At 47.5% G+C, this 21,465-nt stretch overlaps 6 protein-coding genes across 6 annotated transcripts; 3 read left to right on the top strand and 3 right to left on the bottom strand.

Moving 5' to 3' along the window:
- Window positions 1–221: 221 nt before the first annotated feature.
- On the top strand, window positions 222–1,154 carry BKA67DRAFT_649191 (uncharacterized protein; the record flags this gene model as incomplete). Its single annotated transcript, XM_046106007.1, has 2 exons — window positions 222–316; window positions 617–1,154. 2 exons carry the CDS (start codon window positions 222–224, stop codon window positions 1,029–1,031), a joined length of 510 nt encoding a protein of 169 aa, XP_045953951.1. The 3' UTR covers window positions 1,032–1,154.
- A 1,125-nt stretch (window positions 1,155–2,279) lies between these two features.
- BKA67DRAFT_539300 (ribosomal protein S7 domain-containing protein) lies at window positions 2,280–3,190 on the bottom strand (the record flags this gene model as incomplete). Its single annotated transcript, XM_046100611.1, has 2 exons — window positions 2,280–2,732; window positions 2,792–3,190. 2 exons carry the CDS (start codon window positions 3,188–3,190, stop codon window positions 2,280–2,282), a joined length of 852 nt encoding a protein of 283 aa, XP_045953950.1.
- Window positions 3,191–4,060: 870 nt separating this feature from the next.
- BKA67DRAFT_662228 (peroxisomal biogenesis factor 11) lies at window positions 4,061–4,828 on the top strand (the record flags this gene model as incomplete). Its single annotated transcript, XM_046107956.1, has 2 exons — window positions 4,061–4,602; window positions 4,666–4,828. The coding sequence occupies 2 exons, from the start codon at window positions 4,061–4,063 to the stop codon at window positions 4,826–4,828; spliced, it is 705 nt and encodes a 234-aa protein (XP_045953949.1).
- A 1,157-nt stretch (window positions 4,829–5,985) lies between these two features.
- On the bottom strand, window positions 5,986–9,689 carry BKA67DRAFT_539298 (uncharacterized protein; the record flags this gene model as incomplete). The annotated part of the gene is made up of 2 exons (XM_046100610.1): window positions 5,986–9,205; window positions 9,280–9,689. 2 exons carry the CDS (start codon window positions 9,687–9,689, stop codon window positions 5,986–5,988), a joined length of 3,630 nt encoding a protein of 1,209 aa, XP_045953948.1.
- Window positions 9,690–13,223: 3,534 nt separating this feature from the next.
- Window positions 13,224–18,022, bottom strand: BKA67DRAFT_610162 (pectate lyase superfamily protein-domain-containing protein). The gene is made up of 6 exons (XM_046105386.1): window positions 17,996–18,022; window positions 17,756–17,941; window positions 16,063–17,563; window positions 14,626–15,999; window positions 14,230–14,538; window positions 13,224–14,172 (listed from the first exon to the last, which is right to left on the bottom strand). The coding sequence occupies exons 2-6, from the start codon at window positions 17,924–17,926 to the stop codon at window positions 13,670–13,672; spliced, it is 3,858 nt and encodes a 1,285-aa protein (XP_045953947.1). The 5' UTR covers window positions 17,927–17,941; window positions 17,996–18,022; the 3' UTR covers window positions 13,224–13,669.
- A 1,188-nt stretch (window positions 18,023–19,210) lies between these two features.
- On the top strand, window positions 19,211–20,618 carry BKA67DRAFT_694491 (uncharacterized protein; the record flags this gene model as incomplete). Its single annotated transcript, XM_046109269.1, has 4 exons — window positions 19,211–19,502; window positions 19,562–19,812; window positions 19,871–20,151; window positions 20,262–20,618. The coding sequence occupies 4 exons, from the start codon at window positions 19,211–19,213 to the stop codon at window positions 20,518–20,520; spliced, it is 1,083 nt and encodes a 360-aa protein (XP_045953946.1). The 3' UTR covers window positions 20,521–20,618.
- Between the last annotated feature and the right edge of the window lie 847 nt (window positions 20,619–21,465).

Genomic DNA, 21,465 nt, shown 5'->3' with positions numbered 1-21,465 from the left:
GAAGAGTTGGAATAGCCTATGGGTCCAGCGTCCGAGTTGCTGATAGCGTTGTTCATGTGCTCCATATTCACCTATCAGATCTACGAGATTTACCTCGTGCTTGGCACTCTGGATAGATCACCGTGCGTGCTTTTCCCAGGCACTCACAATCAAGACATCCTGCACACCTGACTTACTATTTGGCCCGGAAGCTTGTCAGGCTTGTGGAGGATTTCAAAAAAATGCTTGACGACATGGTTCCCGGCCATGGCCGAAGCTTATTGCTTGCCGACAAGCCACCAAATCCTACCCTGCACGCCAAGCCAGCGCTCGATTGGTAGGTTTCGTGAATGCCGTCGCTCAAAATCTTGACGTGCAGTTGGTCGCGTGCCACATAATTTAGAGCTATGGGCTGCTTCTCATGGCATTACCTTCGGGCTACGAGATTAAAAAGAGGTTATCGGGAGCGTGTCACTGTACATCTGCCTTATTTGACGACCTTAAAACGACGCCGGACCCTTTCTCGAAAGTGCTCGAAACAATCCTTTGCGGGAACGACACCTGCAGTCGGCCTTTTGAAAGATTTGTACCCGCAGTATTATTCCCGACGCGAAACTTAGTCGAGTATTCCTCACAGTGCAGAAGAGAGCGGGCACGGCTACTACCCTTCATCGTGCCGAGGGCCGCAAAAGACTGAGAGACGGCATGCCTACAAATTCAAGCTGTTGTTCGTTCATACATTATGGAGTACAACTGCTACTAAAACTTGGCTGAAAACAGTAGAGGAAGACCAAAAAATATATGTGGCTTCATATCTCTACATCTTGATCTCACGTTCAAATTGTGAGATCCGTTTCGTAGAGAGCCATCTTTGTGTTGAGCGACATGGAGAGACTAGCCCATTGTTGAGACTTGGTGCTGTCCATATAGCCGGCACACCCTTAGAACAGTGGTTTGCTGGTGATGATAAGCTACATATGACAGGGAATTTCCGGCAATGCGATCAAAATCGTGAAAGTAGACATGGCGGCCCAGCTGCTATGCGCCCGTAGTATTCGCTAACATGGAAGCAAATCAGGCCTTATAGCCCGCCACGTATCTTGGAGACTGGGCTGATGCAACGACCAAATAATCTGTGATTTTGTGACGAATTTTGTGCTGGATAGACATGAATGTTGTCGTGATGTATATTGAAAGTTACAAAACCATGACAGGCTATCACTGTTTTGGGCCTGAGAGACTCCCATCAAGGATGCAAGTAAGCTTCGTCGAATGAAGACTCTCGGATAGCGCCGTACTGAATCCCCATGAAAACCCCTCCCTCTAACCCCATGTGGATATCTTCTTATAACATAACACAGAAATACCCAAGCTCACAAGTGAAAAAGAAAGCAATATGGTAAAGGGCCATCTCGTGATCTTCAATGCGTTACTGTGTCGACTTCATTTGCGCCGGGGGCCTGACGGTCATTTCGACTTACTCGCCAACGATTTTAGAGAGCCACCTTTGATTGGATGTTGGCTACTCATGTTTGAGTATCTGTGTGATTAACATGTCTGCCACGGCCCAGTCTAGTGACTTGACTCTATGAACGAAGTGGCAATGATCCTTGTTTGTGTTCAATTCTTCTACGTTTTTCTCAGAGCTGCGATCCTCCACCGCATTGTAGTGCCTTCTAACTTTGCTAATAACCAAAACACAAGCTGCTCTCCCCAGCACATATGGTAGCTCTGAAGTAGTGATGCAAACATGTGCAATTGATTGATAGTGTAAGGGGTGATCGGATGTCTCCTCCTATAATTTTTGCGAGAAGCAAGAAAAGATCATATGCTAGATAGAAGAGTTCTGCATTTCGTGACTAAGCCGCTCTTTACTCGAATATGAGATGCTGTTGAAGGGCCCGAAAAGATTTGTGGAAAAAAGCCGGAGCAAAGCGAAGTATTCGGTCAGCCTTACTGGCAGGATAAGAAGCTATGGCATTGTCTTGCCACCAATTGCTGGAAGTTGATTCAATTAGTGCTTGGGACTTTCCATCTCGGCTCAACTCCTGTAGCACAAGCCTGCTTCCTTGGCAGAACACAGTGGACAGTCATGTTTCCGCAGTAAACGAACCGACCTGAGTCGGCTGAAGACGCAACTCACTTGACAGAGATGGCACTTCTGCTTTGAGCCAGCGGGAAACCCTGTGCAACTTTCTATTGCTTCGAGATATCAGTACAAACATATGTACAGCATAAGTACACTTTCTTATCATACAGCCAGCAGTATATATTTCTCCACCTAGATGCATGCCACACTATCACTTGCGTCGCTTTGCAATCATAGCAGGATGATTCAGGTTGGCTCGCGATGCTGTGGCCATCTTGTGCACGATCTGTCGTTTGTCCCATACCGAAGACTTGCCCTCCACCACGGCAATGAGCTCCTCAGCCAGTCGAGAGGCGAATTGCGTCCTGCCACTGCCTCTCGACTTCTTCTTGTTCACAACGTCTAGAATCCACAGCATGGCTGTTCGCCGCCGTTGCCGCACGGAGAGAGGTTCTGGGATTTCGAGAGCCATACCACCACCGGCCATGCCCTTCATGTTCTTGATTCGCATCAGGGGTGCCACACTGTCGATGGCGAGGGTGAGATATAGGACTGGGTTGAGAGGGAGTTGCTCTGGCGGGGGTGCACCGGGAAGTAAAGGCTTCTGAGGGTTGACCTTGGGTGCCGGGGAGATTCGGAGAAAGTTGAGTGTCAGGGCCAGATGCTAGAGATGATGTTAGCTCTTCCTAGCTATGCAGGGTGCCCAGATCCATGCTCTCTTACCCTCTCGGCTTGGCTGAGCTTGCCATCGCGCATGAGTAATCTGGTGACCTGGTGAATGAGCGCCGGATATCTGTCCTGCAGCTTGTCGTGCTTGCCGGGCGGGACAGGCATGCCGAACTTGTGTCCTGCCTCCTCGTCGAAGAGACCCTCCCGTGCCGAGGCCTCCTCCAATTTGGCGAGGGCTTCCGCATTGAGCCAGTTGTCGGCGAAGAGCTCTGTTCGTTTGGGCAGCTCCGGCGGGGGTATGGAGTCGTTTGTGTTGGATGTGGTAGTGGCATCATCTGCCAGGCCTCGTCTCGCGATGGGCAATGCGATGCGTCGCTCTGTGCATTGTGCTGCAGGCCGTGTTCGGATGGCGAGGCTCCGGCAGACGCGCCAGGGACTAAGTTTGGAAGCCATTGTGGTCACCAATGCGACAAGATATGTGCACCGGTCGTCGATAGATATCACGATATCGAGCTCCTGAGCTTGGCCCGAAATGCGCTTGCTGCTGCTCCTAGCAAAATTATTTGGAGCCTGTCGCGTGGTGGGTTTATCCGGGCGCGATTGTGAACGGTGAGTTCGAATACATAATTATTCAGTTAGGGTGGGTGGTTTATGCAAGTGTAACACAGACAAGACCAAGGGCTTATGCAGACTCGTGTTATGCAGACTCGTGGAGGCGCTCGGAGGTGGATTAAGTGCCTCGCCGGTTCTGACCCCAGATTCCTCCCAGGGCCTGCCAGGGAGCGTTTCCTTCCAATTCTCACACAAGCAGCTGAAGCCGGAATGGAGCAAACCGTCCAACAGACTAGATAACGTTTGGTCTAGACTAGTGCCGATCCGTAAGTAGCCGGAGCAGAGCAGGGACGTCAAGGGCGTGAATCAAGTACTGTAACTTAACCCAAGGTTAGACTAACTAGAACTTGAACTGGATGCCGCCATTGATTGCCTCGGTGGACCTCGGCATGTGAACTGCCAACCCGCCGATGCGCTGGGATTTGGAGCGTCAAACGTTTAACTTAGCCATGTCGGCTGAGATGAGCTCGTCGTACACTTTGTTTGATCCTTCCCATCCAACTGACCAAACCCTCCTAATCTGGTATTGATGTCAAAGTGGGCTGTGTGATATTTATACTCCAAGAGTCCAAACCGGTCTTCCACCTCCCTCTTTACCAACGCAACCGGATTCTCCAGAGTCGATTGCTTGCCGCCTACCCAAGTCGCATGCTACTACTCACTGTACTATTAATCCCCGAGTCCACGCGATATTGCACCCGATAGCCCACCATGGTTGCCGACGCTGTCATCTACCACCCAACCGTGTCCCACTACCTCAAGTTCGTCGCCACTACCGTAGGTCGCGACAAGCTTCTGCGCACTCTGCAATACTTTGCCCGCTTCTACTCCTGGTACCTGTACCGCACCAATGGCACTCCCGCCGAGATCGCTCCCTACGATGCCATCAAGAAGCAGTTCGGCCTGACGCGCAAGGTCCTTCGTATCGGCAAGAACATTGAGCATCTCAAGGCTGCCGCCGTTGCTGCCGACTCCAAGACTATCGACCCCGTGTTGCGCTATGCTACCGTCGGACGACAGCTAGGCTATGCCGGATACCTGACCTTTGATTTGGCCACAGTCGCCGACTCCCTCGGAGTCAGGAAGTGGGAGGGCGCCAAGAGCGCGCAGAAGGAGGCCTACAGATTCTGGGCCATGGGATTGTTGTGCAGCATCGTCGCTCAGACCTACACACTGTACAGATTGAGGGAGAGAGAAACCAAGGTCGACAAGAAGGAGGGCGAGGGCGTTGTGGAGGCCAAGCGCATTACCATGTGAGTCAAGACAAATCTGCTTCCGCCTGCGCCTTAACCTCGGAGGTGCTGACTCTCATATAGCGAACGTGCCGCAGCTCGACTACAGCTGCTGTCTGATCTTTGCGACTTTACCGTGCCAGCAAGTGCACTTACATGGATCGGGTTTGATGACGGCTTTGTCGGTCTCGCTGGTACTGTCAGCAGTTTGATTGGTGTTTACTCGCAGTGGAAGAAGACTGCTTAAATATGAGCAACCCCCCTCGACGAAAGCAAATTGGTCCTAATTGCCTTGAATAATGGCTTATGGGGTTTCAAGCAGCGCTGAATCAGTTCAAAACGTCCGTACTTCTCTCTTTGACAGTGAAGAATTCGACATGATGGGCGACTGGATCATTCGTGGGCCAAGTGCGCCATCAACACTGAAGTCCGATTCCCTTGGATTCAAGTTTCTGAACGTGATTCATCACGTGAGCCGGCGTTGAAGAATAGTCATGTAACGCTACGATATGATTTTGTATATTCAAGTTCCGATCATGCTAGGAGTTGTGTCTCGTCAGGTTGAGGTCAAATTTAGAGTAAACTCGAAACCAATGATGATCACCTATTGCTTCTAGTCACACTCTATATGGGGTAGCAGGCGGCCCACATTTCTTCGCGATGGTTTTGTCCAGGATAAACACTACGGGGTAACCTGCCTAGAGAATTATAGATCTCCTGTTGCTCTGTCTTAGATATGCTCGATAGATAGGACAGCGCTTTCCCTCGACAAGGAATTCACATTAATAATCGCCCTGGTGTTTAACGAACCTCAACCATTGTTTCTATTGTTCTTGGACCAGTCCTCTAAATCATAGCGTCGAGTATTCAGCCGAGCAAGCCAGGTCGGAGGAGATATCATTATTCTCACAAACCTACAACAATGAGTAGAATAGAAACGAGACGACAGGTTTTTGTGACAAGATTCAATGGTTTATGTCCAGGTCCTGAATCCTTCGACATCGTCCGAGCCAGGGATTTTTGCAGCTCAGCGAGATCTTATGATATTTCGCTCGAGCACCATGATCTGTATGGCTCGCCTGACCACGACAGTTTCACTATTGCAGTAATTTCTAAAAATTTCTTGATTTCTTTCTGCAGAAAACGAAGCTGTGAAATATATAGCCACAACGCACCCAGACAACAACTGCTGGTGTCTTGTAGTCACCATCTATCTCACCCTAGAGCTTAAGAACAACTTTTAGGCATTCAATTCTCAGGAGGTTTTGCTTTGGTGCCGATGCTTGTGGCGCCCATTCATAGTTCGGAATTGGAATACTTTGGGATTGAAATGTTGGAACACAAAGACGACGTATGTTCCTATTTAGCACGCGTGTTTGATCCGGTATTTCAAGCTTCCACTACCTAATCCGAGTCCGTATCTTCATATTTATCCGTGACCCATTCTGAATCATCTAACGCTTCTTCCTGGGAGATACTGTCTATGCTCGCCGCTTGTTCTTCTCTACGTTTCTCTTGGCCCTCCGTCAAATCTTCTCCGTTATCCGCAAAACCTTCCTCATCACTCGAGGAACTTTCTTCGTCATCTAAAAAGCTTCCACTGGTAGAACCTCTCTTACACCTCAGTGAATTCTTTTTGTTGATCCAAATAGACTCTAATAGATGGTGTAAGTATAAACGAGTACAGACGCGAGCGTATAGTTGTTCTGTAGCGTTCAGGTGTTGGTCGTTGGCGCACACATCACCGATGATCAATTTCTGACATCGCTTGGCTTCAAATTTTGTAGCGATGAACTGCGGCTCAAGATCTTTAGAATGCTCTTCAAGTACGTTTTCGGTCAACCATAAAAACTGAAGAGAATAGCTGGTGGTAATCTCGCTAAGCATCAACGTCACTAATGGTTTGACTTCCGCGAATATGTGTGGCACCAGTGAGCTGGGGATTGCTTCCCGATATATGCTGTCATATGCGCGTGTCTCCAAGTAAGTCCATGGCAGACAAACGATACGCAAAGCACATACATCCGGTGAACGTGCCCTGTGCAGAAAGCCGTTGTTTTTGAGCAAGTCTTGGAAAAATAGCACGGATAACTGGAGACGCAATCGTCCATAACGCGCTATTTCAATATACAGATTGGCTGCAGTTGATATCGTATGTATGTCATCCAAAACTTTGTTTGCATAAAGCAGCTGATTCTCTCGGCGGCGTTTCTCCACAGACGATCTTGGTACTTCCGGGATAAACAGATCCGAAGAATTACGCCAAAACCCTACAACGGCTGCCGAGAATGCTGCTAAGCTTAACGTCTCGGCGCGGGATATGTTCTTATGTTGACCATGTGGAACACAAGAGTATGAGATACTCTCATGGAACGGATCCAGTCGACCACATAGATATCTGATGTGGCGATTCGACGTGGGCGACATCGGCTTCCCGAGGTTGGAGCTCTGAATCATCAGTCTCGAAAATTCTGAAGCCAGCTCATACGCCGGTTTGTGCCAGGAACCACGATACAAAGTGATCTTGAGCATTACTGCGTATAGCTGAGGCGGGATGATATGAAGTCGGCGTTGCACGTAGTCCAAATAGCCGTTTACACCACATAGTTCCCAGAACATATATTCAGCAGGCAACACACTTTCCTCTTGGCCGGAAGGCAGAAGCTCACGAGGGTCTAGTTGACATACAAAAGCATGCAACGCATCAGTTGCCGCCAGGGCAGCAGAAGAACCACTTCTCTCCAAATTCCTCAACGCTATCAATAACCACTCTAGACGAAACCACGTTATTATCACCCCATCGAAGAAGCCGGGTTGGTATGATGGAGCTACAGCGAAGTATTTCATTCCTCCCTCTATAAGCTTTTCGATGACTTCTTGACTGGATGGCAGTTGCAACCCAAATTTTTCGAGGGTCTGAGAACTGCAAATGAAGTCGTGCGCCGAACGGTGCACCCATTGGAGGGTTTTTGTTTCGTATGAAAGTACTTGGGGATATGGCACAGGCTCTGTGTACATGATGCGGGAACAGGGGCTGAAGAGATTGCGCATTGATATATCAGGTTGGCTTGCAGTGGTTGATATGAACCAGTCGCAACCATACTTCCACGACTCGTAGCTGAATTCCGCCGTATGTGTAGTACGGAATTCCAACAGACCAGCGCTTCGGGCCACGACTTGGGTTTCCGTTTGCTTACACAGCTTCAGGAAAGATTCTGAGATGGTAATAGGACCACTCATATTCGCTGCGGTTATGACGGCGACGGAAGTTATATGCTCCAAAGGATGGTAGTAATAATTAGTTTTGAAACACGGGATATCCATGACCTTGAGATAAAAGGCCAACGATGTTTTGTGTAGCTCATCGACATTCCCAAGCATTTCTTCGAAGAGATCACAAATACCTTCGGGTGCTCTTTCAAGGCGCTGTATAAGAGTGTTTTCGTCATCGGCAGATATGGCGCCTTGTAACACAGCTTGGGTTACTAGAGCTGCCCAAAGAAATACACCTTCAGCTCGGCTGATAATCATGTATTGTATGCCGTTCAGTTCTGTGCTGTCACAGTACAGAACATGGCTGGAGAGCTTTTGTCTGACATATTTGGCGATGTCGATATGATTGAGATCTTGCAGGTGCAACTGCTTGCATGCTGAGAGCCTCTTGACTAGTTGCAACTCTGGTCGGCTTGCTACACAAATTTTGGTGTTTTCGAGGCTCTGTATTTCGAATATCAAGTCCACTAGCTCGCCATAGTCGCCCAAGAACTCGTCAAGTCCATCGATGAAAATGCAGAACTGCGCATCTTGAGCTATTCCAAATGCTGCTATTACCGCTTTCTTTAAACCTTTCTCAGTCCAGGTGGGTATTCTCCACGGATCAATGGACAATTCAGCTAATAGCTGAATTACGATTTCAGCTTCAACTTGACAGATTTCATAGAGTAAACTTTGTAGAAGACCAAGTATGCTCTTTTGAAGCTTTGTCCCAGGACGCCAGAAGAAGAACGACAACACATGAAGTCGTCGACCTCGGCTCCATAACTCAAGTCCAGTTTGGGTACGGCTATCGTCAATAACATGAGCCATCAAAGTGGATTTTCCAGAGCCCAGCTTGCCACAAACCCAGTAAAGCGAAGGCTCAGAACGAAGCCATGCCACGAAATCATCCCATTGGATGAGATCCGGGCTTTCATAGTCGCTGTCGGACTTGTATTCATGGTGTTCCTCGAATCTAAAAATCCAGTTAAGAGTACCAGGGGCGGCGTCTTTGATGTTGCTACGTCGCTCGCCCATTTCTGCGAAGAAGAGACTTCTTTTGAAATCCTCCTGACATTCTCTCCGCCACAACTCTTCCGATGATCTCTGAGCTTTCATCTTGGCTTCTTTTGACCTTGTGTCGGCTGCTCGTTGCATTTGGTCGAATCGCGTCTGCACAATATCATCAGTTTTGTCAAGCCGAGTAGTCAGTCCCACTTCAAGAGACCCGATATCTTGTGTTAATCGTATTGTGCTATCATTGATGTTCGATTGCTGCTTGAGCAACTCTCTGACGATTTCCTGCCCCCGGGAATCAAGCAACGCAGATCGCTGGCTCTGCTCGACGGCTTGTAGGTCAAAGCGGCGCCTACACACTATCAGTTTAGGATTTATTTAGTTTAAAATGAACAGATGGGCTTAATTTGCCTCATAAAGACGTACGATATATCCTGAACAAGTAAAGACTCCAGAAGCCTTTGCTTCTCCTTCAACAAGTTGCTGAGTTTCTCAACTCTCTTACCCTCTTTCATGACCCGAAATAATTTCTTAGCCGTACTGATGTTCTTTCCAGCGCCACGAACATGTTGCAAGAGCTGTAGAAGGTCCTCGGTCAGATTCTCGCATTTATTGGCCAAGTCGGTGATGCGCCGTGGTGTTTGATTAGACGAGCTTGCAGAAAGCTGCTGTCGGGATTCTTTTACATCGCGTATCGATTCTTCTATTTCTCGATTCAGGTCCGTGGATGAATCAGCATTGTCTCTGATTTGTATACACAATGTAGTTGCTTTGATGGCAATGCCCAGAAACTGGGCTGTTGCCGCCGCCAGGCCGATAGCAGACGCGGGGTCCATTACGACGATGCCATCTGCGATCAAGCTCTGAAGTGAGAAGTGAGAAGTGCGTGAAATTCTGAGGCGGGGTTTCCTTCATAAGTGATCTCTCAAGCGGGCTATGCAAGATTCTGTGGCAGTACGCGACAGCTACACGCCAAGGCGAAATTGCATCGACGCAGGTTTGTGACCAATGAGATAACAAGTTTCTCCAAGCCTGAACTTATTCAGTTTCGGCATTTCTTGTTCAAATAATTGAACACGATGCTCCGGCTTTTTATACATAAATTCGAAGATTCCGCGACTTCCAGCACGATAACATATTAAACCGAGGCCTCTCGCAACAGCTAAAAAGTAGGTTTGAGTTGTCCAATTGTACCACATTCGATGGTTCTAACCATGTGACAGAGAATTACTTGAGCCAGCGATCCCTTGCTAGAATATATGTGTGGATATAATTTTTTGTTTGCTCAGCATGGAAAGATTGGATATGGGTATAACAGATCGCAAATATTGATCCAACATCTGTCTAACGATCTTTGTTCCCACTCAGAGATATTCTCTCCAGAAAATGTGATAAAATTTCACTTAAGTCGTATAGACCTGAACATCAACTAATCTAACTATATTACTCTGGCAATATTCGAGACTATTCCATATTATATCAGTGGAAGTCGATGGGATACAATTCGGTCTTTGTAATCTTATATATTGGTTCCATTACGAGATTAATCAATGGCCCCAGTCTGTATACTCCTTCATGGTAAAAACTTCGGTCGAATCTCCGCTTCAACTACAAGATGCTCATTACAGCGATCACCTCATAAGAATGGATGAACAGGTGCTGATATGTAAACCATCAGCTTCCTCACTCATTTGATATAGTGGCCAATACCTTGTCCGTCTCCGGGTTGGTCTAGGCCAATCTCCTATTGATGCTATTGATCGCCTTTTTAAATCAATTCTATATCAAGTCATCAACCTTAAGGAGATTTCCCATTTCATACTCATTTATCCACGCCTTGAACAACAACACGGCCAACATTATGAATCCGGGACATAGTATCGTCTCATTGGTCGGTCCCGGCATGCCAGATTACGGTTTCCTCAACCATGGTTCACGGTCCAGACATGCTTTCAGACCTGCATGACACCCACAACTCAGTTGAACTTTGATATCCTTCAACCACCACGGCAAAAAAAGGTCAAAAAATCCCGTCGCTCTTGAACCAACGGATATATAATGCCAAACAAAGCGACCCCAATCAACACTCCACGAAACCACAGGCCACGGTGGTGTAGTGGTTATTCGCTCAAACCTATGATTAATATCCTTACCTTAACATCCATATACTCTGGCTAAGCCGTCCTCCCTCAGCCAAAATCTTTTTTTGCAGGTGTCGAGTTCGAGACGTGCATGTTCTCTTTTCCTTTTTTCTTTTCTTTTTGTCCACTTTTTCTGCTTCTCCCAGAATAACACGGCTCGCTGTAAGATTTGGCCAACGTTCTAAGAATAGATATATTGATTCGTCTGCAGTAAGCTAATCCAAACTCGAGCAGCAAATGTGAGGTTGTGCAGATGTGACTTACAAACTTGCAACCCTTCCATGTCGCACCCTTTACCCTTGACATCTTGAGTAGCCATTCAACGACAAAATGTAAATCCTTCGTTGTATTATAAGTTTCAATTGTACTGTTATTTGTATTGTTCTATATTATATTTCCGGCCCTCTTTTTGATGGTCCAGAATAATCCAACAAAATTTGTTCCTTTCTCATGTCATTCCCACATGATATCAAGCGACCAAACTTATCTTTGTCCCATTTCCGGCAAACCCCAAACGATACTGCCTTGAAAACATGAAGCAAGCAGCACATCATTGAGAAACAACGTCAAATATAAAAGGTTGTTACCATTAGCTTATCTAACTACGTTGAGCTCGATAAAAACGAATCTTAAGAAAGAAATTGCAATGGAGGCACATAAGCCCCTTGAGAGAAGTATCCTGATCTTATGTGACTTGTGTAGTTCTGAGTTGGATTGTTTGCCAATTGGATAGAACCTCTGGAGTGTCGTCTCCACAGTGGGACGGGTTTGTGGCTTACGCACTCATTGAAATACGCAGCCAAAAACTCGACGGAGTCCTATATGATGTGTGCAGCAAACTTGAGTTCCTCGAGTTGACCCGATTCTCTACAGAAGGGAACGGTAGTACTCAGAACAGGGCTTGCCCATACAGTTAACATCAACTTGATCGGTGCATGCGACACGCAATTGCTACCGATATAGTATCGATAGCTAGTAAGAGAGAACTGAAGCGCATGTCGAACTACCTTTTGTAACAGACACTGGACCTTGCGACTCTGGGAGAAAGGAGGGGCTGCTCGCATTCCTGGCTACGACAATATTCATAGGAGAGGGCTTACTAGAGGCGGACATCCGCGACTACGTACAAGCAAGAGTTCGAGAGCGTGAACGTCTAGGTCGGTGGTAGGGACGACCGGATATCCAAGATAACATGAAGGCTAGTCTATTAGGGAAGGTGGGTGGAAGGTAAGAGACTTGATTCTAAATATCATCATAGTTTGCTAACACTATATAGGTTTCGATGGGTTTTGTGTTGACTCGACGTTTTGGAAAAGTGCGTGGAACGAAAAGATTTACCAAAAAAATTAAAATTTACTAGACAACGCGCATGAGCGAATACTAATCCTGTAGTTTCTTATATGCTTAGAACGACTATTGCGGCTTTATGGGGTATTTGATGCTATTGCCGTCGAGTTAGGAAATACGATGACTAGTAGAATAGGTTGCCGATGCCATAGAAGATTACTCGATACTGCTCGAGTCTGGTTGTTCTCGCTTAGAGATAAGGTGAAGATGACGAAGAGTCGACGGTATAAGAGATCTAATTGGCGTACTTCTCGGGAAAAGACTATCTTACCTCTAGTCTAGTCGATTGGAGATGGAAACTGCTTAACACTTATAACAAACATAGGCGCGAGGTCCTATAGCTAGAGCTTGTTATACAAGGTACGGGATTCTTTACACCGCCACTGAACAAGCACTAAAACTTCAATTTATTGAGTATTTGGTTATGTAAAACTCCTACTTGGATTATTTGACAATATAGAAAGCCTGGTCCTATGAAACTACCAGAGGCCACGTAGAGCGACCTTGCTTGTGTTCGAAAAGCTCCATGGAGAGTCTGAAACTGTGGACCCATTTGACGTCGACGTCCAAGAGGCATTTACCACGGTCGTAGCGTTAAATTTACCAGCCATCGGGCCTTGGACTGGTGTTGTGCTGTTGGTGGGGGCAAACAGACTGACAAGGATGCAGCCATGAGTGGTCGAATTATAGACGAATGAACCCCCAAAGCTCTTGCTGTCGCTTGCATCGGTACCTACAAGTAATCAGTATACGGAACCAAGCAGTCGCAACTCAACGAACACGAATGGAATCAGGTAGTCACTCACACTTGGAGAAGGTGCTCTCAAAGGCATCGAGGCAGCCGGCATGCCAAAGCTCAACATCCTGCTCCGCCCCACAGCCGTCCGGGCCATCCGCCCATCTCATCTGTGCATATAAAGTGTAGTTGTTGCTGCTATAAGCTTGGGAAAAGCCATGCGGTTTATCTGGCGTGAGTGTGTAGTTGGCGGCGCAGAATGCCGAGGACGCTTGCTGAGCATCAGCCAATGTGAATTCTTGATACCTGTCGATGTCGCTGGAATTGTAGTTGTTGTAGTCGCTCCAACACAAAACGTCGCCCGCATCGACGACAGTGTTGTTGGGAGTGCTCGCTGCGACAAGTGAATTGGTACGGAGCGACTGTGTCGTTGCTGTGCCATCGGAGAAGCACTTCATGGATTTCCAAGTCTTGATATCGTCGTAGATGGCCACTCCATACGTATGGCATCCCTCAGGCTCGTAGTAATCATATTCGCCCGAATCATTGGGACAACCGCTTTCACTGAATACCTGGCATCTACCTCCTTTGATCACCCATGATCCTGGTTCATTGAAGAGGCTGTCATCACAACCACTCCACGTCTTTCCACCATCTGTATAGTGCCGGCAATTGATGGATGACTCGTCAAAGATATCACTCGGATACCCACTCGGGGGATCGATATGCACTCCACGTTATCAGACAGTTCCGGATACGCTGGGCCTTCTAATGTATAATATTCGTCGAAATCTCCAGTTATACAATAGGTAGTAGCGTAGAGAACAACCTCCCAAGTGCTCGTTGTGGTCACTACAGTTGTAGTAGTCGTAGTTGTTGGCTCGCCTGTGTGAACAGTGGTTATGGTCTTCGTGCTGGTCACTACCGGGGGGGTAGTTGTCGAGCCCAGGACCTCGGAAATCAATTTTGGCTCCCACTCTGCTGGGTCATCCATATCTTTCAATCCAGTCCAAAGCTCAAAAATTGGCGTGAAGACCGGTGCCATGGTGTAGCCGGCCATCACCTCTGTTCCTGTCGTATCACAGCCGACCACGTCTACGAAGTCGAAGTGTTAGTATTCATCCTTCAACTCCACAATACCCCAGTACTTACCTTTGCACGTGCTCGTGCAACTTGATGTTGCAGCGGCTGTAATACAATGAGTGCTGCACGAACTATAGGTCGCAGTCGTGCAGTCCTCGTTGTCTGGGTCATTGGGGTCGCTCGGATCGACGGGCCTGTCCGGATCATTAGAGTCCCACCAATTTATACCATTGGTATCCGGACAAGTCAGGAAACAAGGGTCACAGAATATCTTGCAGCCAGAGCCACAGCCACCTGGCGTAATACATGTGGGCTTGGGCGGTCCGTCCGTGTGTGTAATTGGTGGGAAATGTGTATCGTGTGAAGTCTTTGAGCCACCTGGTGTGTCAGAATCGGTTGGGACTGGTAAGACTGTTGCTGACGAGGTGGTGGCCGAATCAGAGGCACCGGTGGTGATCTTGGTACCCGTGTTACCAGTACTGGTTGGGATTGTTAAGACTATTGTGGACGAGGTCTTGGTCGAACCAGAGACACTGGCGGTGGGAGTTGACTCAGACCAGTCACTACCCGGCCATGGTGGTGGAGTGAAGGTTCTAGTGTTGAGCGAATGCGTAGTACCATTGATAATGGTGGCATCTGAAATGATGAAAGGGGATTGTACTATGCTAGGCGTAGCATAAATGATGGTACCGCCGGCGTCACTGCCGACAGGTACGTTGTAGACGGAAATGACAGATGTTGTTACTGCAGGAATTGTTATGGTGGTTGTTGTGATGACACTGATGTAGCCAACGGTTGTCGAGGTTGTACCTAGATACGTAAAAGTCTGAGTGGTGGGCCAACCAACTTCCATTGTACCAGTGTATAGTGGGTAGGAAAACGTTGTATCCGTTGCCAGAGTAAGGGGAGGTAGCACATATGTGCACGGTGCGTTACATGCAACAGTTACAGAGTCCGTTGGCTCGTTCCAGATCGCAGGGTCTATGGTGACGTATCCGGAGTCCGTTCCGTTACCTGGGCCAGATACTGAGTCATCTCCGATATCTTCTCCAGTAGTGGACAAAGCTAGCCAAGCAGCGATCTCACTTGTGTAGCCATCTTTGGTCGTGGAGTTAAAAAGCAGCGCAGGCAGACCGCCACGCGGGGTAACGATTTGAACGTTGCCCTTCGTAAAGATGTTGTATAAATATAAATCTGAAGCATAGTTGGTCTCGATGAGCGCTAATTGACATTCTTCCTGATCAGTGCACCCAAGCTCGTTGTCTGAGAAGAAGGAGTAGAATCCGGCCGAGTAAATGTAGACGTTATTGGAGTTGAGCACGCGTAAAGCCCAGGCCTCCTTACAATAATCCTCGGCACAATTCGAGAAGGTTGGATCGGAAGGAAACTGACCGGCCACAAATGGCCCAGTGGCAACGGGGTTGGGCTGATAGTAAGGGGTTTCGGTTTGCATGTGGCCGAGATAGATGTTGGAAGCGTTGTACAACTGATATTGGTACATCTGAGCATGCTCAGATGCCGTTCCATACATCCATGTTGGCCCTTGCGACTCAATAAGTATACCACGACCTGCATAGATGGAAATTTGGGTGTGAACATTCAGAGGAATTCCATCGGTGCTTTCCGTTGCGTCGGCATTCGCAGGGTTGTCTAAGTCATGATCGGCAACCCAAGCCCAGACGTTCTCGAAGTAACCTGAAGCTTTTGATGTGACATGTAACAGTAGAGATGCGGCTTTACACTCTTCATTTACAGATGAGCTCTTCGAGGGGCAATCCCCCACCTGGAGGTCAGAACCAGTGGCACCACCAACACGGAAATGGCTATCCCACATGCCAGCTGTTTAACGTTAGTATTTGTCGGACAGTTTATAACATGAAGCTGTCACTTTAGGGAACATACCACTTCCTTGGCTGTCTTCGTGAACATTCCACTCCATCAAAATGGCCCCCGCTGTAGGACCCTTCACCGTGAATAGCAAGTCTGTGATCTCAATGATGCCAGAGTCGCCTTCGTTGCCAACTTGGACCATTACTTGGGGGTTTGACTCATCCTGGAAATATGAGCCTGTTCCCATGAGTTGACTCCAGCCAGAGCCAATAATCTTGCTGCCAACAGGTACTTGAACTGTACCCTCGACCAGATAAACACCAGCAGGGAAGTAAATCAAGGATCCTACATTACCAGCCAGCATTGAGTTGATGGCATCGGTCTGATCGCCAGTTCCATCGTTGGAAATACCCTGATCTGTTGCCACAATGATGCTACCAGCCGACACGTCTTCGTACTGTGGTTTGAGACGAGAAAAGTAAGCCCCGTCATCATCGAGGAGTGATGACGGCTTCTCCGGTGCCGGACTCATGAAGCCTTGTCTCTTGCCCCCGGCACCATTCGGGAGATATTCGTACCCATTGGCCCAAGAATTGATATATGTGGCACTTGCCGATCCCGCCAGAAGGGTATCACCGCCCGAGATGAGAACTATCGAGTCGGAGTTCTCAACGAGAAGATTATCAAGGACCACAGTGGGCTGCTGATCTTCGTTCTGGCCGAGGGTGATCGCGTACGGCACCCCGTTGAAGTGCGAGTCGACCACGGCGATCGAGCCGGTGCCCTGTTCCAAGGTGCCCGAGTAGGAGGTTGCATCAATGGCAACATAGCAAGAAAGGACGTATATGTTCTTCCACGTGAAGCCCCAACTCCATTGTTGGAAGATAGCCGTGAGACAAGAGGTGAATTGCAAGTTGGTAGCGGTGAATTGCTGGCTCCCCGCGAGGAACCCGATATTGCCTCCAACAAAGGTCAGATCGGAAACAAAACCACCACTTCCATTTTCCATATAGATTCCTACAGCTGTCGCTGCTTGACCCTCAGCTGAGACGGCCATTTTGAAGTCGCAGTTGGTGATACTGGTCGCTTGGCCCACCTGCCAGTGAACACCTGAAGGTACATACTCTTGGTCGTTATCATAATTGGTCCAATTTTGAGCCGTCATGTCAAAGACAAAGTTTCTGATCTGGCGGTAAAAGTTGCTCTGGTTGATGTACCATTCATCACCATTGCCGCCGGGGATATAGAAATCCGAGTCAAAAAGAGCGATTCCAGTAAAGTTCTCCGAACCCAGAATTATGGGTTTACTGTTCGGGTTGCCAACAAACTGAGTGTAGTAATACTGAATGATAGGTGTGGAGATAAGATAGGTACCAGAAGGGAAGTATATGAGTGCTCCCTGAGTTGTTGTCGAACCGCAATCATCGCCGCAGCGAAGCGTGCTAATGTCGCTCGAGCTGAAGGCAGCCACTGCTCGATTAATGGCAGCTGTGTCATCGGTAACGCCGTCTCCAATGGCGCCAAAGTCCTTGACATTGCGGAAAAACTGATAGCCAGGATCTGCCAAGGGCATCTGTTATGTATGTCAGCTTCATGTCACTGAGTAATCGATGAGGGTTCTAAAGTTCAGCGCGATCCCATAAAATACATTATATGCTTCATTCATCTAGAATATCGCATCATCACGCCATTTGCGGAGTCGAGTTCGAGACTCATTGCCCTCGAGAGGATGAGAAAGGTGAAATTTATTTCGTCAACAACTTACGGAACCAATGCTACCCAGACTTGATAGCCAGTAATCATCGCTGTTGTCGCGTTCTTGCTTCGCCCCATGGATGGCCTCCAAGGCGCTTTCATTGAGAGACCCGAGGACAGGTCCAGTCATAGAGCCCTTATCTGGTGCGGTGCCCCAATAGTTGTTCACATTGTCTTTCATATAATCCGGCGGCGGCTGGCATGAGTTAGCTCGTATACTTTGAAATTTTCAAATGTAGAACTGTCTTACATGGGGTGTGCCGGCTGGTAAAGGCGGAAATGTGGAAGCAGCCCGATGTCTTACAGTAGCTCCGGCTACGAAGAGCGGTGCCATTAATAAAAGTGTACGTTTGAAAGCCATTGTAGAGATGCCTTTCCGAACCCAAACGATGAGCATAAGAAAATGATATAGACGGGAGGGTCCTACATAAATGGAGGAGAAATACGAAGAAGAAAGTCGTGTGGATAGAATTCGTGGTCACTCCGCGCCCCCGCCAAAGCTGAAGTTGAGAGACGCCTAAAAAAACAAAGCAGCACCAGAAATATATCGAGACTTTTTGTCATTCCTCTAAGAGTGTGGTAAATTTCATTTGGCGCCATGATCATTGACCCCTGAGATCAGTAGGCAGCAAAAATCCGTCAGCTTCGGAATTGTGCTATTGACCGAGGTTTCCAAGGGTTTTGGGTAAAAGAAATGGGTCTTCGAGATCTATCTGATAATAGAAATCAATATAATCATTGTATAGGTTTAGGTGGTGCTGCAGAAGTAGGTACCATGCAGGATTTGGGGCCAAATGGTCGGTTATCCCTGTTAGAGTAATAGCCCTTGTTGATGGCACGACTTATCCATCCACTGAGTGAGACGAAATCTGATTACAGGCATATGGCAAATTTTTTGAATCGGTCACAGGTCTAGCCTAGGATCTACGGACTGATGCAGACCCCTGGTACTATCAGATCATTGGATCCACAGCATGTAAGGTCCTGGCACACCACGAGCTCCACCAGTAATGGCAAGCGTCAGTTGCATGCAACAATTTTGACATACTCCACATCAGATCATGAATCGGATGGTTGCGAACTCGGTATCTTCACCAGAAAGCTATTCTGGGATCTCGGGTGAATATGAAAATTCGCGCTTAGTGGACTTTTGGACAGCTTCATCGGTTGCATGGCCATCTATTGCCTAGCCCGTTATACCCTCGCATTTATCACCAATAGTTCATGTCAGACGACGGAGTCATTTTACCTACATGATGTGATATTTTAAATTGCTTTTTTGGTTATGGATGCCGTGTTTCTCCGTTGAGAGATATCTCAGTTTCGAAAGTCTGCTCCCCTTTCGCCTAGACGCTTTCATACGTGAGGATCGGCTTGATATATCGACTTGACTCTTGTCGTATCTCACAGGAGTGTCTGATTACATTTGTATTTTACTATTCTTTCGTAACTCTATATACAGACAATGGCAAATTCACGGAGCTGGCTTATAGCTTTTTTGCTCACATTGGTGGCTGCATTAGACGTCACCGATCTCTTCAACGTGAAGTTCGGAGCTAACGATCCGGGCACTTGTCTGGACGCGGGAAAGGACCAATTGAATAATTTCATCACTGAGAGTATTGCTTTGGCCCAGGCTGGCATTGCCTTATGCGACGCGTATGAAAACACGGATAATGAACTCAACCCTGAGGCGACTAGGCTTGCAGAATCAGTCTTCAGAGAACCTGACGAGGATGACATAGAATCTATCAGAAGTAGCCTGCACTTCCATAACATCAAATATAACAGAAGGCTAATAAGAACACAATCCTAGGTCAATATGAAAAGGTCTTGAGCTGGCTTCAGAATGGTGGTTCAACTAATGGTGGTCGTACCACGCTCAAACCATTTCTGTTCTGTGGGGATTCGTGGACCATTCGCAAAAGCATGAGTGACATATTGCTCGGCGCTGATGGGCAACCAGTCTTGAATGAAGACGGTAATCAGATGAAGATCAGCGATAGTGAGCAAATGGTCGAATGGAGAGACGACGCTGAAGCTATTTATGGAGTGGCAACTTATCCTGTAAGTTCAGTTTGGAACCTTCATCATGTTGTTTAAGACTGACGCATAATCTGATAAGTATTGGAGTGATCCGCTGGTTCAGTACTGGTTCGGCAAGAAGTATGGCGATAGCCCTACCGATGGACCATGTACCACTGATGGCCTATATGCGACCACATGGACACCTGCTACTGGGCCGTCATATATGTCCCTCTGCCAAGCGTCTTGGACCGATCCCAAAGAACTTACGGTGGTTGATTCTTATACCATTGCCGATGTAAGCAAAATCCTTGATGGTAGCGCTTTTGAAACTGCAGGATGGATATGGGACGTCATGCCTACCTCGGGCACCATATTTCAGTAAGCGAACATTTGCTAGTCTTATTACCTGTATTTGAAAGCTCTCTACAATCAACCACTACACGAATTCACCTTGTTAGATGATCGGAAACGCTGACAATCAATCTCAGCGAGCTCTTTCATCTTGTATTAGGCAAAGAGGATAGTGTACCTAGTGGGCTGAATGGCCAGGAGGTCTACGGATTCCCGGAGGTAGCTGGCCAAGTGCCTTTCAACGATGCCGGCGATTACATGGATGCTTCATTAGCCATCGACAATCCTGAGACCTATACCTATGCGGCTGTTGCCTTTTGGACTACACAGAATGCGCCATTAGTTTATGGACAGAGCCAAGAGTTTTGGACAGGGTACGCCACTCATCAGAACTAGCAGCCCGCCAGCTAGATGGAAAATAATCACATATGCGGGATAATGGAAAAGGCACATGGTACAATCATATGTGTCTAGAGAGTTTCAAATAAGCCATCATCTAGTCTATTCGTTTATTGGTATGAATGCCATATTGGTAGAGGTATACGGGAGTCATTTTCGACTTGGTGTTTAAACACTTCAATTTTTTCTCCATAGCAGCTCTGAGAGATTATAAATCGTTAAAATGCTCAAAATCAGAATCTTCCACTATTCTGAGCTACTTGATTGTAGTCGTAGTCGACTTCTTGGGTATGTGGCATTCCAAAGTAACCATTTACGAGCATGCCTTTGTTAGTTGGGAGTGTGAGACATCCGCCGGAGATCATTCTCAGTGCTAACCTCACTTGTTCACTAGTAAATGTGATGCCTCAAAGAATCTGATGATAGATATTCCAGGGTTAAATCGATCAGAATCAGATGTAAATGGTTCGACACTCGTTGGAAAGAAGCATGAGAACCACGACACCCATTCCCAATCCTCATTGCATTGGCATTGGCTAGCTCAGGCCACCTGGAAGAGCTGACTGGTATTGGGTTGGCTACTTCGGCTCGGATGCCATGTAACGTTTCTTCGTAGATACAGACGAGCGACTCAGAAATATGGATGAGGCTGGCCGCACCGCGCTTTCTCCGACGCATGTAAATTGCATGTCTAGTGCACCTGACGAATGTACTGCCGAAAACGATACAGCATAGCCTGGCTCTTGTGAGATGATCTGATCTTATGCTTGTCGACCTGTGTTCCATGTCTGAGTACTTTTGTGTCTCCCATATCACACCCTGTATACCTTATTAGGTTAGGCTCTCCGTTCGGACCGCTAATCGATGAGCCGGATCCGCCTGCAGTAAGCGCAGAGATAAGCTTCTCCAAGCTCATCCAAGAACTGCCAAGCTAAATCAATC

The sequence above is a fragment of the Truncatella angustata genome (assembly GCF_020726525.1).
Source record: "Truncatella angustata strain MPI-SDFR-AT-0073 chromosome Unknown BKA67scaffold_8, whole genome shotgun sequence".
NCBI lineage: Eukaryota > Fungi > Ascomycota > Sordariomycetes > Amphisphaeriales > Sporocadaceae > Truncatella > Truncatella angustata.
The sequence above is the reverse complement of the archived record's forward strand: the minus strand, read 5'-3'. Positions and strand labels throughout refer to the sequence as shown.